General features: G+C 43.9%; 1 protein-coding gene across 9 annotated transcripts in view; it reads left to right on the plus strand.

Annotated features, from left to right (window-relative positions):
- Positions 1-15,000, plus strand: part of LOC135101318 (proton channel OtopLc-like) — a 70,996-nt gene that overhangs the window by 32,113 nt on the left and 23,883 nt on the right. For 6 of the 9 annotated variants that reach the window (XM_064005134.1, XM_064005131.1, XM_064005132.1 and 3 more), the window contains exons 2-4: positions 11,645-11,810; positions 12,717-12,823; positions 13,840-14,052. In XM_064005134.1, coding sequence (XP_063861204.1) covers positions 11,645-11,810; positions 12,717-12,823; positions 13,840-14,052 — 486 coding nt within the window. Of the gene's footprint in view, positions 1-9,599; positions 9,917-10,906; positions 10,981-11,644; positions 11,811-12,716; positions 12,824-13,839; positions 14,053-15,000 lie in introns of those variants that run through there. The other 3 variants (XM_064005137.1, XM_064005139.1, XM_064005136.1) reach the window with 3 other exon arrangements.

A 15,000-nucleotide genomic window follows, 5' to 3' on the forward strand; every position in this document is an offset into this window, starting at 1 on the left:
GTCTTTACACCTGCTGAAGTGGTCTGGGTGATCTAATGATGTCAACATCCTGATAAGTCCCCACAGCCCCGCATCCTGCCCTCATATCCTCCCAGCGCCCCTCTCCATGCCAGGCTAAGCCTCGTCCCGCGCCCTGCCCACCCACCACCTGCACTGCAAAGGTTCGTGTACGATACGCACGTACTTACGTACACACTGAACTCCGTTGCGACTTACATAAGCTGCTATTATTCACTGTTCTGGTCCTCCCACGGCCCGCTGCCTGGTGCCGGCGGGGCAGAACCAGTGTTGGTGGAGGCTGTGCGATGAACCCACCATACGACGCTTCCTCCCTGGAGTGCTGGGAATGGCGCGTCCGACTACCCACTGCTGATCACTGATTGTGGCGCGGCGCGAGGCGGCCGCTGCTGCTGCTGCTACTGCTGTTGTTTTGTGTGTGTGTGTGTGTGTGTGTGTGTGTGGCGCGCACACCTCTGTCCTGCCTCTTCCTTTCTGCCCATGTCAGCAAGAAGTGCCCCAGACCACCTGTTTTTAGCCCCGTGCTGGTCCCCTCGCTCTTGTCTCCAGGCACTCCCGCCCCATCCAGCACGCCGCCCACAGACTGTGTATTATCGGAGCCAACATAGAAAGCAGCCAATCGGTCAATGAGACAATTAGTCAATCGATCAATCCTTGTTCGGTTAAATAACATTATCACACACACACACACACACACACACACACACACGTACAGTACGTGCAGGCTGAGCGTTGTTAATGATTGCAGTGCCATCCGCCAGCAGATCTCCTGAATTCTTTATACGCTGCATTTCTATGATCTTCATTTGATTTTTGTCATTAAGGTACCTCTATCTCCCTTTAGTTAATTATTTCTTCCTTTGTATTCCTTGGTGTTTCATTTTGGTCCCAATTATATAAGTTAATCCCACAGCTTCCTTTAATCAATTCCTTCGTGTTCCTTCTTCGTTCTGATCATTGATTTAGTCCTTCACTTCCTTTATAATTGATTCCTTCGTGTTACGTTTGTGTTTTACTCGGTCCCGAAAATATAAGTAAAGTTAGTCCCATACCTTCCTTTGATCAATTCCTTCGTGTTCCCTCGTATTCTGTCCCTACGCATGGCTCCTCACCAGGGCCTGCCACGTGACGCCCATCGCCAGCATTACGAAAGGAGGTGACGCCAGCAGGATTAAAGCGACAAGTGGCAGGAAAGTGACGCCACGCCTGTCAAATTGTGAAAGTGGTGCCATTTCCTCACGCGTCAAGCCATAGTGCACCTCTGACTCTAACTAGTGCACTTCGGACTAACTAGGGCACTTCTAACTCCGATTCTAACTAATGCACCTCTGACTCTGACTCTCCTAACTAGTGCACCTCTAATTTTAACCACTCTGCCGCTAACTCTGCCAGCGCGTCACCACCTGAGACTATTGATGAGGAAGGAGGGACGCTTGTGGACCAGCCGTGCACACCAAGGCTTCTCTGCCCCTGCCTCTCCCTCACGTACTCACCGTCGTCCTTACGTACCAGGCTCCCACATGTATCCTTGTACCTTCCCTCTCACCTGTAACTTCTCTTTCTTACCTGTATCCTCTGTCACCCAATTCTATTCTTCCTCACCCATCTGTAACCTAACCTGCCTACCTGCCCCCTCTATCTTCCACCTGTATCCTTCCTTGCCTAGCTGTATCCTCCCTTGCCCTGTACCCTCTCACACCTACTTGTATCTACCCATCTGTACGCTCCCTCTTCCACCTGCACTCTCCCTTTCACTCACCTTCCTCACCCGCCGCTCACCTTCCTCCACTCCGCCCACTTGTTCAGTTTAATTTGATCGTTTTATGTAAGAGTACTCGGCTTCGTTGTTCGTGTTGGTGTATTTTTCGAAGCTTTTGTTGCTTTGGTTCGCTCGTCAGGTTGTCTCGTCTTGTTGCGGAAGCGGAAGGCGTTTCACTGCTACTCACACATTTCTTTGTCTACTCGCCTATATACAGCTTTCTGTACACGCTGCAACACAGCAGTCACTTAGAAATAAAAGGAAATTTAACTTCTCTCATTTTTTTCTTTGTTTGCTAAGGATGACTAGACACGCTGTTTCTGAATCTCGTAACGTTCCTTCGTGTATCGTTCACAGTACGGGGCGTTTATCCTTCACAGTGGGCAAAAAATATATAGATTCTCTGCCTCTTTCCCGTTACAAAGGCCACATCGCAGCGCCCTTCAGCATCAGTACCTTGACCGGTCTCACACGTCAAAAAATAACAAATAAGTAGATACGAAGGGCTCGTAAACAAGTAGGGAATAGTGAGTGTTGAGGCGACCGCGTTATTTTGTAGTTCAGTGTGGCATCGAGTCCTTGGCCTCGTGGTTGTTTTCGGCGGCAAGTGCATGGCGAATGTCTCCCATCACCACCACCACCACCACGACTGTCAAATTCCTAACCTTGACACGCTGAACTTCTCCAGGTATTCAGTTCGGAGCTTTGTGTGTGTGTGTGTGTGTGTGTGTGTGTGTGTCGGTTCCCTATCTACTCCAGTCATCCCTTAATCTACGTAAGCTTATGAGATGAGCGAACAGAATACAGAGTGTAGCAGGAAAAGCGTCCGTGTAGCAGAAATCCCTTAGCAAGAATCAGTCAGTAGTTAGTAATGTCACGGAGGTTATTTGTTAAGCGTAAGATGAAAATGGACTTCAGTGCATCCTGATAAATGACGTGTATATTAATTGAAGATTGACTGGACAGGAACAACAACAGAAGACTTTGATTTGACACTTGAAAACAGTGGAAAAAAAATAAAATAAATAAATGAATAAAATAAATAAAGAAATAGATGAATAAGTAAGTGTGTTTGCTCTCTGTACAGGAATGGGCTAGAGCGTAACAGTGCGAAACGTTAAGACTGAATATCGTTTAAATACAGGTGTGTTTTGTCCTTCACTTCACTCGTCCATTTGTTTACATAAGGAGGATAGGTTGCGTAAAGAAAATTCCTGTCACTACTGTTTATTTATCTATTTATTTATTTATTTATTTATTTAGGGGGTGGTGGCATCTAAGGCGCTGCGCAAATCTTCTCCAGTTGTTTGTGTGCATTGTCTTTTGTGTTGCGCTTCGTTTTCATTCTCATCTCGTTCAAAGTCCATCTTTCCATCACACGCACACGCTCGCTCGCTCTCTCTCTCTCTCTCAGGTCCTCGTCCTTAAAATCTTTAGCGTGTCTTGTTTTATGAATTCTTTCTCTTTTTTTTCCTCTATTTTTGTTTACTTTTATTATTATTATTATTATTGTTATTATTATAATTATTATTATTATTATTATTATTATTATTATTATTATTATTATTATTATTATTATTGTAGGCGAGGAGACAATTTGTGAGCCGTTTATGTATTTATTTTTAGTTTATTTATTTATTTTATTTATTTTTTTTTTTTTGCGGGGGGGGGCAACTAATGGGTCTTTTTTTTCTGACTTTAATTTTGTCTTTGTTCTGCCTCCCTTATACAAAGAATAAATAAAATAAATAAATATACAAATAAATTAATAAATACATAAGAAATTTTCTAACAGGCTCAGATGGGAGTTGCTGTGATTTTCAAGTGCGTTTCCATGATTCTAGTGATTGTGTAACATGGATTCTACATCATTATGAAAAAAAAAAATGATGAGAACCCGTGTAATCAGGATAAGACAAGAGAAAACAGGATCTAATTTGATAGTTAGATCTAAGAAGGACACTTGAATAAATTGGTACTTAAGTGGAGTGGTAGGTGAATGGAATAGACTCGGTAATCAAGTTAGTGCCGAGTCAGCAATAAGTTAGAAAAAAAATCAAGTTTATGGATGGAGGTTATAGGTAGAAACATGTAGTAGTGCTTTTCGTACAAGGGCCGCCACGAGTGAGTTTGGTAGCTTCTTGCAGTTTTCCTAATTTTTTTACGTTCTTGTGTCCTAAGCATCACTGTGGCCTTTGAAAATATTCCTGTAGAATCCCAAAGCGCCTGAGAATCCGAGCCACAGTCCTGCTCGCTACAAAATTCCCGCCACAACTCTTTAATGAAGGCGTCGAGTATTCATGAGTAATTAAAATGGAATTAGGAAGCAAGGGGCGGGAATAGGAGGTGAAGACTTCCCCTGCAAACTGATGGATGAGGACTGAACCCTCGGACTGGCCGCCCTCGTTCACCTAGTGACAACCAGTCCTTCCCGCGCCTCTCACCCAATCAGTGCACGTACCGAATCAGTGCACGTACCGATTGGAAGAGGGAGGGGCCAGTTCACAAATTAACCAATGAGGTGCCCCCGAGCAGGATCGTAGTGGCAACCTACGTGTAGTGTTTGGGTCTTCCATTATGTAACGTCACCGGCAGTGTTGTCATAAATCATGATAATTATCAACAATATCCATATCCAGATGTGTGGGAAGGATTAGTGTGAAACCGGATCTACAGTACGTATAGCCAATGGAGAGGGTAACACACACACACACACACACACACACACACACACACACACACACACACACACACACAAAAGCGTATCATATTTACATCTCTTTCTACAGATTTAGCTCAATGGGTCTTCTTTTATTCATTTTTATTCCCCCCACTTACATAAAAAGAGAAAGAAAAGAAAAGCGCACAGTTTATCACAAACAGCTTCGAAAGAGTCAACAGGTCTGATGCTGCCTATTCATCCTTTAGGTTCCTTTACACACAAACTCCCTGGGAGAATAATGGCTAATCACGACTCCGGCACGTGATGGTTAAGACCCAGAGTGAATCAAACACACACACACACACACACACACACACATTGATATAGGACCTGTTTGTGTTGAGTCGAGCATCCTATCTTCATCCTGTCCCTTCCCTTACCTTCCCCTCCCTTCTCCTCCCTTCCCCATGTCCCCCCGATCACCTTCCTCATACGAGACGCCTCGTGGGGAGGGGAGGGAAGGGCGGAGGGTAAGAAAAGATGGAGGAGCCGGGGGAAGAAGGGAAGGAGGGAGGGAGGAAGGGGGTGAGGATTTGCCTCGTACGAGAGAAGGCAAGGTAGTCGTGGTGGTGGTGGCGGAGTGGTTAGTGATGTGGTGGTGTGGTGCTGGAGGAACAGTCAGTGGTGGTGCGGTGACAAGTGCTGCTGGTGCTGGTATACACACACATACACACACACACACACACACACACGTACGTAGACCGATATACCTTAAAGGAGTAGTGTTCTCTCTTTTTCTTCACGTGTTTATTCTCATTCCTTATTGAAGTTACGGATCGTGCAGTGAGGCCACGTGGAGTAACCGTCACTGAGGTGGGCCGCTCAGGGTAGGCAAGGCTCCCACTCTGGATTCAGGGAGTGTTTTCGGAGGTGGGGAAGGGACGTGAAGGACTGAAAATTAGGTAAGGTAAAGTATCTGAGCGTGGCTTCGGCTCTCATTAGCTTTGAAGTCAGGTGTTCGAAGTCAGTAAGAAGATGCATGTCTGTTTCTTATACTCTGTGTGTGTGTGTGTGTGTGTGTGTGTGTGTGTGTGTGTGTGTGTGTGCCAGGAAGCGCGTTTATCGATTGCTATCAAGTGAACTAAAAAAGAATAAGGATAAAGTAATTGAAAAGATTACCAATTATTCAGACACGCAGCGCAGCCCACCACAATCTAATCATCAGAAGGACACAGAGGGGAAAAGATAGCGTCCCTTATTCTCAAATGCCGTATCCTTTTTTCAGGACCATTACCAGGGACAACAACACTATGAATCACGTTTTCATGTTTTTTTTCTTTTCTCCAGTGTTAAAAATCCTCATTTACTACAACTAGAGATGATGAATTGTGTTCTCATGGGTATCTTTTCCAATTATTGGTGCAGAACCTTTGCCTAACTATCGCCAGAATCACGGAAAGACTGTAAAAACTATTTACAACTATTAGAGATGATGGATTGTGTTCTCATAACTGTTTTCCCATTGGCGATGCAGAATTTTTCTTAACTCTTACTAGAATCGCTGGCTACCACAAGACCTTGTTAAAAAAAAAAAAAAAAAAAAAAAAGTCGAGCAAAGACGCCGAGTTGGAGTCATTCAGGAACACGTACGTAAAAATAATTAAAAATAAAGACGATGAAGCAGGAGACTGAAAAAATATAGAAAATATGGAAGGACGAAGAAGGGAGCAGGCATGAAGGAACGGTCCGATGTACTTTGCAAATTATGAACTGTTTATCTTTATGCAGTGTTTTCTCTCTCAGGACGTACTCAATGCAGGTGTCATCAGTGTTTAATATTCCTGCATGGCGGTGTTTCGTATGAAAGGCAGTGCTTCTGATGCTGCTATCAAGACGTGGCGTGGTCTTCTCTTATGCCATACAAGGCGTGTACGTGTGTTTGTGTCCGTACACGCGAGTCACCGAACGTATAGAAGAATATTCATCTCAGCATACTGCCATTTATGATGATTCCTTGTGTGTGTGTGTGTGTGTGTGTGTCTAGGTAGGTAGGTAGTTAAGTACAGGTACACATAGGTAGGTATAAGTAGGTAGACAGGTAGTTAACTAAGTATAGGTACAAAGGTAGATGTAGATAGATAACTGACTTGTGTGTGTACAGGTGAGCAGATATAGAAGGATAGTAGGCGAATAAATGAGTAATGAGTGTACAGTTGCGATAGATAGATTAGTGTCGATATTCGTCCGCCAGTAAACTTTTAATCTCAAATAAGATGGAAAAAAGCAAAAAAGGACATAGAAAGCCAGTCGCCTCGTTACTATTGTAGTGAGCGTTCGCATCTCGTCAGATTAGTCTGCAGACATCAGTGTTGGTGGTATAAATCATTACAAAAACTGAGGGAGGATCGAGAGCCGGTGTCGCCCTGAATATCTGTTATTATGCCAGCACTCCTTGGCATTCCTGGTGTTGACGTTAAGTATTTATGTCACTTCAAGACGCATCGTTAGAAGAAAGGAGTAATGCGTAAATGTTCTCAGCTGCTTGAAAGATTTGTCTAAAAAGAATGTTTACATTTAAAGTGGTATACAGGATCTAATAATAATTGAGATTGTGTCAAGTAAACTTTTCTCTTTTTTTACTCAATCTAGAAAAATCTGCAGTTGTGTAAATGATCGAGAAAGAATTTTACATTCAAAATTACACGGATTATATCAAGTAATTTTTCCCCTTTTTACTCAAAATCTGGAAAAATCTGCAGTTGTGTGAAAGATTGTTTACAAACAATATTACAATATTTACGTACAAAAAGTGAAGGAATGTAATATTCGTGTTACACTGGCCTGCGCGTCTGCTTGCGAACACTCGGGTCCCTGTTCGAATTTTGGACAAAGCATCTCGCTCTGTCCCTCCGGATCAATAAATGAATACGTGGGAAAACACAGGGAAGGTAAACTGTGGAAACCTGCATGTTCCAATGAATGTGCCAGTTACCCTGTGTCCCGGAGTAATAAAGAGTTTCGGGTCACCACGGGCCCAGAGGCCAAAGAGACGAGACGAGCGCCGAGGCCACGTGCACTTAAAGCGTATACCTCCAACTTTAAATTTTTTCCCTTCTTCACAATCTACAAGAGGCAATAACCCTACAAGTTTATGAATAACTGATATATTTTTCTATTGTTGGACTCTGTAATAATATGAATCATGACAGCAAGCCGGCACTTCATTAATTCCCTGCTTCCTTTTTGTCTCAGAACTTTAAATATGACAGATAAGTTTTACTCTTCTTTAAAAGTTTGGGATGCACGCGCCTCCAATCAGTTCTTTGACCGTCCAGTCAGTGAAGCAAAAACATGTTGATACCCAGTGTCGCATTTGCTCTCTCTCTCTCTCTCTCTCTCTCTCTCTCTCTCTCTCTCTCTCTCTCTCTCTCTCTCTCTCTCTCTCTCTCTCTCTCTCTCTCTCTCTCTCTCTGCCACAATGCCCCCAATGATTTCTGAGATCAACTTTTTGCTCCCGGTCACAGTGGGTGATACGTGGAGTCTTGAGAGAACAACAGACAAAAACAGGTGTAGTTCAGTAATCGGTAGCCACGCCCTGCAGGGCATATACAGTAGTATAGTGACTCTTTAGTTCAGGTTCTGATTGATGGGATTTTGTTATGTTGGGCTTCTTGTTTCCGCAAATCGTCTGAAGTCATTTGGAGCCAGTCACCATGCCGCGCCCTGTGTTGTGTCCGTGGAAAGAGATACGAAGTTACATTGCATGTGTGGCGCTTGGTGCTTGCACGTGGAGCACCGCGTACTCTTTACCCCCGCTTGGATCTGTCATCTGTATTTTCTTACATCATCATCTTGGTAGGCCTTGTTGCATCCAATTTAATCAGCGGGTGGTGCTACGTGTAGGGCGGGCAAGGAGAGGATAGGTCTGTAATAGTGCAGCCAGATAAACCAGTCTTGCCTTCGGGGCCTCGTGTGGGTATTGTCAAGGTCGAACAAATGCCTCACAGACCTTGGTGATAGTCATGTCTCACTGTTAACTAACGAGTTTTCTAAATACTTTGAGTTATATATATATATATATATATATATATATATATATATATATATATATATATATATATATATATATATATATATATATATATATATATATATATATATATATATATATATATATATATATATATATATATATATGTATATATATATATATATATATATGTATATATATATATATATATATATATGTATATATATATATATATATATATATATATATATATATATATATATATATATATATATATATATATATATATATATATATATATATATATATATATATATATATATATATATTGTTACTTCCACACCTCACTCCGGGCGGGCGTGTTATCGACACGGGCCCGGGTCGAGAAACTAGAGCAGCGGGGCCTCAAAGTAACACTCTGAACGCCGGGACAAGGTACACACACAGAGGCTGGGGCACAAGGGAAAAACACAGGCACTATTTTCTAGGTTTATTGACAAATCCTCCGCAAGTACACTGCTTTACAAGTTCACAGGGACACCACAAGTCTCCCAGGGTACGACAGGCACTCAACAGGCAGGGAAACACTTCCAAAGCAAGCAAGCACACGCTCACTTCCTCTCGGGCCACGCGAGACACAATGTTCCCGCCTCTCCCAGAGCTGCCACCTCCAACAGTGCTGCCGGCAACCCACACACACACACACACACACACACACACATATATATATATATATATATATATATATATATATATATATATATATATATATATATATATATATATATATATATATATATATATATATATATATGCATATGCAGGTTCATTTCCTTGGCCGTTCGTCTTTCGGAACGTCACTTCAGAACTCAGTTTTTTTAAGCGCCAACCAGTCAAGGTCGTTATGTAAGTGAACCTCGAGTATTGAGGTGCGGGGCGGCGGGGATCGGTCTCCTCCCCTACGCCCTCAAAATGCAAATGTATGCAAGAGTACTTTTCTCCTCTACCTGGGTTTAATGGGGGTGTCAGAATGGTGTTTCTTTAATTAGATCATCAGGAACAGCATCAGCATCAGCACTTATATAGTCTTAATACAAACAGGCCTTTAGTTAACTCAGGCACACATTGTTTTCAGTTTAAATCCATCCGGTGCGCCCTGTGTCAGTCTCCGCATATTGTAAGTACACATGTAGGAAGAAGAGAACACCGAGGAGGACACCCAGCATCAGACTTAAGTGTCATGGCAGTCACGACACTCAGCACCTCGCCACCCGCCTTGAACTGAAGCTTCCCGCAGTTCAGAGTGGACCCCCGGCGTGTCTCGGGTTAAAAAAGGAAAGATGATGAACCGCTGGAGACAAAAGCGTCATCAGCAGCAGATACACGTTCATATTCCTAACCATGAAGATCCGACTACAGGCACCTGCATCTTGTGCGCTGAGACTGAGTACGTCTTGATCTGCCACCAGCTGGAAACATTGAATAACAAGCAAGCTCCCCTGAACTCATACTCTCTCTCTCTCTCTCTCTCTCTCTCTCTCTCTCTCATTTATATGTATGGTCTAAGGAAGCAAGAATAGCAGTGTTTTCATAATTAAGATGCGCGGTTAGCATGTAACTGGTTAGCAGCAGCAGCGAAGCGCGGTGACGCCACCATTCCCTTGGCGCTCACGGCTTTCCAATTTCATGTTTTTTTTAGTGTGTTTATTGTTTGTTGCATTTCTTCAAGGTCGTCCTTATCGGAGGATGCTAATAAGACCCACGCCGAGGAATCCAGACTACCTTGGTTACCGTTGTTCAGTAGTTAACCTTCGCCGCAACTTCTGCCCCGGAGAGATTTGATGATACATCTTGCGCGACGCCTTAGGGGTGCTGTGGCTGTCATCGCTTACCTGACCAGGTCATGTGAGAGAGCCAGCCAAAGGAACAGTTGATCCATCATAGTTGTTCTGTAAACGAGCGTGTAGTGGAGGTAACTGGCAATTGAACCTGGCGATGGCTGTATTCCAGAATGGGTACGACTGCTACGGGCCCGCTGACTGCCATAGCTCAAGCTGAGACAAGAGTTACGTTAACCACAGATTACCATCACTGCATAGCGCTCCCGAACATTAGCAGCCCCGTTCTTGTCCTTACATCACCTTCGCATTTACTTTATCATTTATTTGTATACAATAGTGATAATGATGATAATGATGGTAATAAGAATGGCAGATACTACAATATCTCTGGGAGACGTTAAGGTGGAGAGCGGGGACGTGAGACTGAATACGTTTTCCCACGTATTCATTTATTGATCGGAGGAAGGACGAACATAGTGAGCTGTGCGCCGACTGCTTCGTCCAGGATTCGAACAAGGATCCGAGTGTTCACAAGCAGGCGCGCAGGCCACAGCAACACGGAATATTACAATAAATTTTTACCGTGACCCGCGAGGAGTGGCGGTGAAGGACGCTGCACTTCTAGCACCTACCCCAAGCCATTCTCCCTTGGATCAGGTGAAGCCTCAAGGTACCCACACTCCCGCATGCAACTCGCCGCCTGGCATGGCAACAACTGAATGAAACCATGAGCACTGCGCATAAGCATTTCAAGCATTTTGAGAACTTTATCTTTGGTGTCATGTGCGAGAACAGAAGATCGTATATGTAGGCAAGGCAAAGGGTGGCGTCACTGCATTCATATCTCAAATAATACAGGAAGCGAGCACGATAAGGACACCAGAAGTCATCTGCTGCTGCTCTCCATGTCAAGCTGTAGCTAAGAGGAAGGCGCCTGTCTGCCTGCCCGTATGGCTTGCCTTGTTGCGGAGACCAAGGGAAGGATAGGCTGGAGTCAGGTTTAACAAGCCTGTGCCAAGAGGGTGACAAGCAGCATGTCTTAACGCCGCCGTATGCGCGCAGGCAGGCCTATCGGACGCCCTGAACAGACTGGTGTCGTGCCAAATCGCTCCCGGGTCAAAATTTCTCCCGGGAGTAATTATTATTTAGAAACATGGAAGGAAATAAGATTAACCAAATGAAAGTGAGGAACTGATTCTCTCTCTCTCTCTCTCTCTCTCTCTCTCTCTCTCTCTCTCTCTCTCTCTCTCTCTCTCTCTCTCTCTCTCTCTCAACACTACAAAGGCCCCTGCCCCTACAAAGACCACCTAAACTAATAAATCACTGCCTTCCAGATGGGTTGGTGTGCACGGTGGTGTCGGGGAGGATGGAGCGGAACCTTCCTCCAATGCCGCAGCCTCCGCCAACACGCCGACCACGCCCCACATCATCGTGTCCGCGGAGGAGGACGAGGTGGCCGACAACACAACCCCCAAAGTCCGGCTAACTTACGATAACGAGGTGAGGTGTGCTGAACACTGGGAGAAGTGAGGTGGAGTGTTGGGGATGGTCTCTCTCTCTCTCTCTCTCTCTCTCTCTCTCTCTCTCTCTCTCTCTCTCTCTCTCTCTCTCAAGGGTTGGCACCATGTACAATACGTGCCTTCTCCAGTTGTTTCTATCCTCTGTGACTCTCATCCTTTACAGTTCCACCGCAATTCCATCGCTCCATCCCAATGTCGCAATAGTCTGGCAGGTAAATCTGTTATGTCTGGAATCTACCTGTTGTCATGCATTGTACAGCACACAGGTATGGATGTCCCCACGTCTTAGAACCAACTCCAACCTTACTGCTGGAAATTGATGTAGTGCATTAGGGGGGATGATGGTGGTGGTGTAACTCTTGGTGAAGGAGAATGGTGACTGGTGATCCAGTGATGCTCTAATCCTCTCATTCTTCTCTCCCCCCTTTTGTTTTGTATGCTCAAACATTTTGTCCTCAGATTTTATTGGAGGTCCTCTTACACACATTGCATCCATTGCACTCTTATACTCTCTTAGGCATCTCATTTTGCCATTCTGGGAGCTTGAAGAGAAGATGACACAAATATATGAACAGGAACAATATGTAGAGTAGACATAGGTAAGTATGTATGTAGTATATGAAACTGCCACATGTATACCAATTGGCATTTTATAATTTCCCTTATATCATGATGCCCAGCCTTGAGCATCATGGAAGCAGTAATAAATTGATCTCAGACAGAATAAACTGGCCATGAGAGATTTTCACTGGATATTGAATCTCTCAGAGCTGACAGAAACACAAATCCAATGCTTCTTGGAGCAAGGCAAGATGATCACCAAGGTCTCAGTGGAGTTTGGTGATCCTTGACTGTCCTGTCACTACACTGTTATGTTTTATTGCAGGACCAGTGTGACAGCTCTGCCTCCAATGGACAAGTGACCAACAATGGTGTTGCCGCCACAGGCATCAACGGTGGCCCTAACAATGAGGAGAAGCGCCCCAAGCTGTCGTGAGTGTCATCTTTGTGGCATGATACTTGTGGGATGTACAGGCTAGGACTCTTCCCAGTGTGAGCCAGCAGGGCAGCAGGGTGTGAAATGCTGGGTCTGGGAATTTATTGGGTCATTCCCTTCATCTTTTCAATATTCAAACACTGCTTCCATTTTTATTGAAGTCCTTACATTCAATGAACATCTTTTTTCATGCATGTGCTTCTTCACTTTATCCTTCCATCTTCCAAGTGTCCCTCCTATCTAATTAGGAGCTTCATTTTCACGCACATACTTTTCACAAGCTCTTTACAAATTTCTAATCTAATAATGTGCCTTACTGACACCCTATTAACCCCATAGACCCAAGATTTTTGCACCCTGAGAAGCCCATACTTGCATTACAGTAGTACAGTAGTTAATTCTTAGTGTATTGGTAGTGATGACAAGCTTCTCTTTTCTTGCACACTAGTATAAGTATTTGTGTGTCACCTGTAATCACAGCTAGTTCTGGATTAAGTCACATGTGTTGGCCTGAGGCACAGATCAACTTTGGTTTCGTTACATAAAGATATCTGTGTATGTGAATAACAATAAAAGTACCTAATTGTACATGATAATGGCATATACGATTAGGAAATTAAGCTTTTTGAACCCTAGTGCTCAGTTTGCTCTCTCAAGTGTGCCTCAGACCCTTGATGGCTGATCTAGTTATGTTCACAGCATCTTGCTTACTCCATGGCTCAGCACTCGTCACTTGAAGCTGGTTGTGTGGCTGTGTCTTGCATTTGATGGGCCAAGTTGGAGCAATAAAGTAGTGATACACTTCCATTGGTGACTTGCACTCTGTCAGGAAATTGCACAGTTTTCTACTTGCCTGTTTTGTCAGTCATAAAATGGTAGTTGTCGGAGGCGTGCATTTGATTGGCCGAGGTGATAGGTGAATAGCAACAAGCACTTTCTCGACTGAACTCACGGCTCCATTCTGCTGCCTCTCCTCCCCTGCCTTCAGTAGCTCTAGAACTTGCTCCCACAGGCTCACTATGAACTCACTGGAACTCCCAGATGCCCGTCGCCTTTCTTTTGACTACGGCTACAAGAAGACTCGCAGGGGCTCCATAAATGAGATCCTGAGGCGTATGGAAGGCAGCCAGATAAACCTGCAGTTACCGACCCACCACCACATGCGTCGCTCCAGCTCCAAGAACAGTCTGGAGCCCTCGGTGATGGACTGGAGGCAGGAAGGGAAGTTAGTAGACACCCTATAGTCATACTGTAGTCAGTGCTAGTGTTATTTCTCAATATCATTGCTATGTTTGTATTGCCTGTGGCCTGATATGATGTGATGACCTTGCTGAATGTAGTCTTGTGCAATGTCTGGAAGTAATTTGCATGACTACTGCTTCTTGAGGATGAATGAAGACTGCTGACTGTTCTTTATCTTTATTTAGTCTGTGGCTAAGGTTACTCTAAACTGCTTTCAATAAGGTAATGAAAAAGGTACCACATTGTACACAGATCGGTGTTATGCTTTCAGAAAGATTTAGTCTTGCTGAGGATGAGATTATCACTTTGAAGAATCTTATTCCTTAAATTAGTGGTGTGAATTGGTGCAATGTCATTATCTGAAAAGTATCAGAATTATGTTGTGTAAGTCATGTTGTCGAGGCTCCATAAAACCATGGATCTCATCCCACCAGGGCTTCATCAAGCCTTGAAGGTTGCCCAAGATTGAGCTTATATTTGGTTCCCTCTCCCCCCCCCATACTGCTGTCTCCTCCTCCTCCTCATCATCACTGTGAGGAATGGGCTCCAGCTTGCCACAGCTCTCCCTCACTCAATGATGACAGGCCACACTGGTGCAGGCTGATGTGCAGTCTTTCATGTGAATTCTTTTAGATTTTAGGTTACCCCTCAGCACATCATGCCACATCTGTTGAAGCATTCTGTCTTGACTCTAATTAGAAGTATTTTTCATATTTTTTTCATTTGCTGAACTCAGACTAAATGCTAAAAAGGTTATTTCATCCTGTATACTGTGCATATATGGTGAATATAAGTACCAATAAATGAATTAAAGAGATGGAATGAAGCAGAGAATTAGAAATCCAAAAGGTAAATAATCTTGAGCATAAGAGAACAGTTTAGTAGTCTGGCATCAGGTGACAAAGACTGACTCTTGTAAACATGAATCCTG

This window comes from Scylla paramamosain, chromosome 6 (assembly GCF_035594125.1).
Source record: "Scylla paramamosain isolate STU-SP2022 chromosome 6, ASM3559412v1, whole genome shotgun sequence".
NCBI lineage: Eukaryota > Metazoa > Arthropoda > Malacostraca > Decapoda > Portunidae > Scylla > Scylla paramamosain.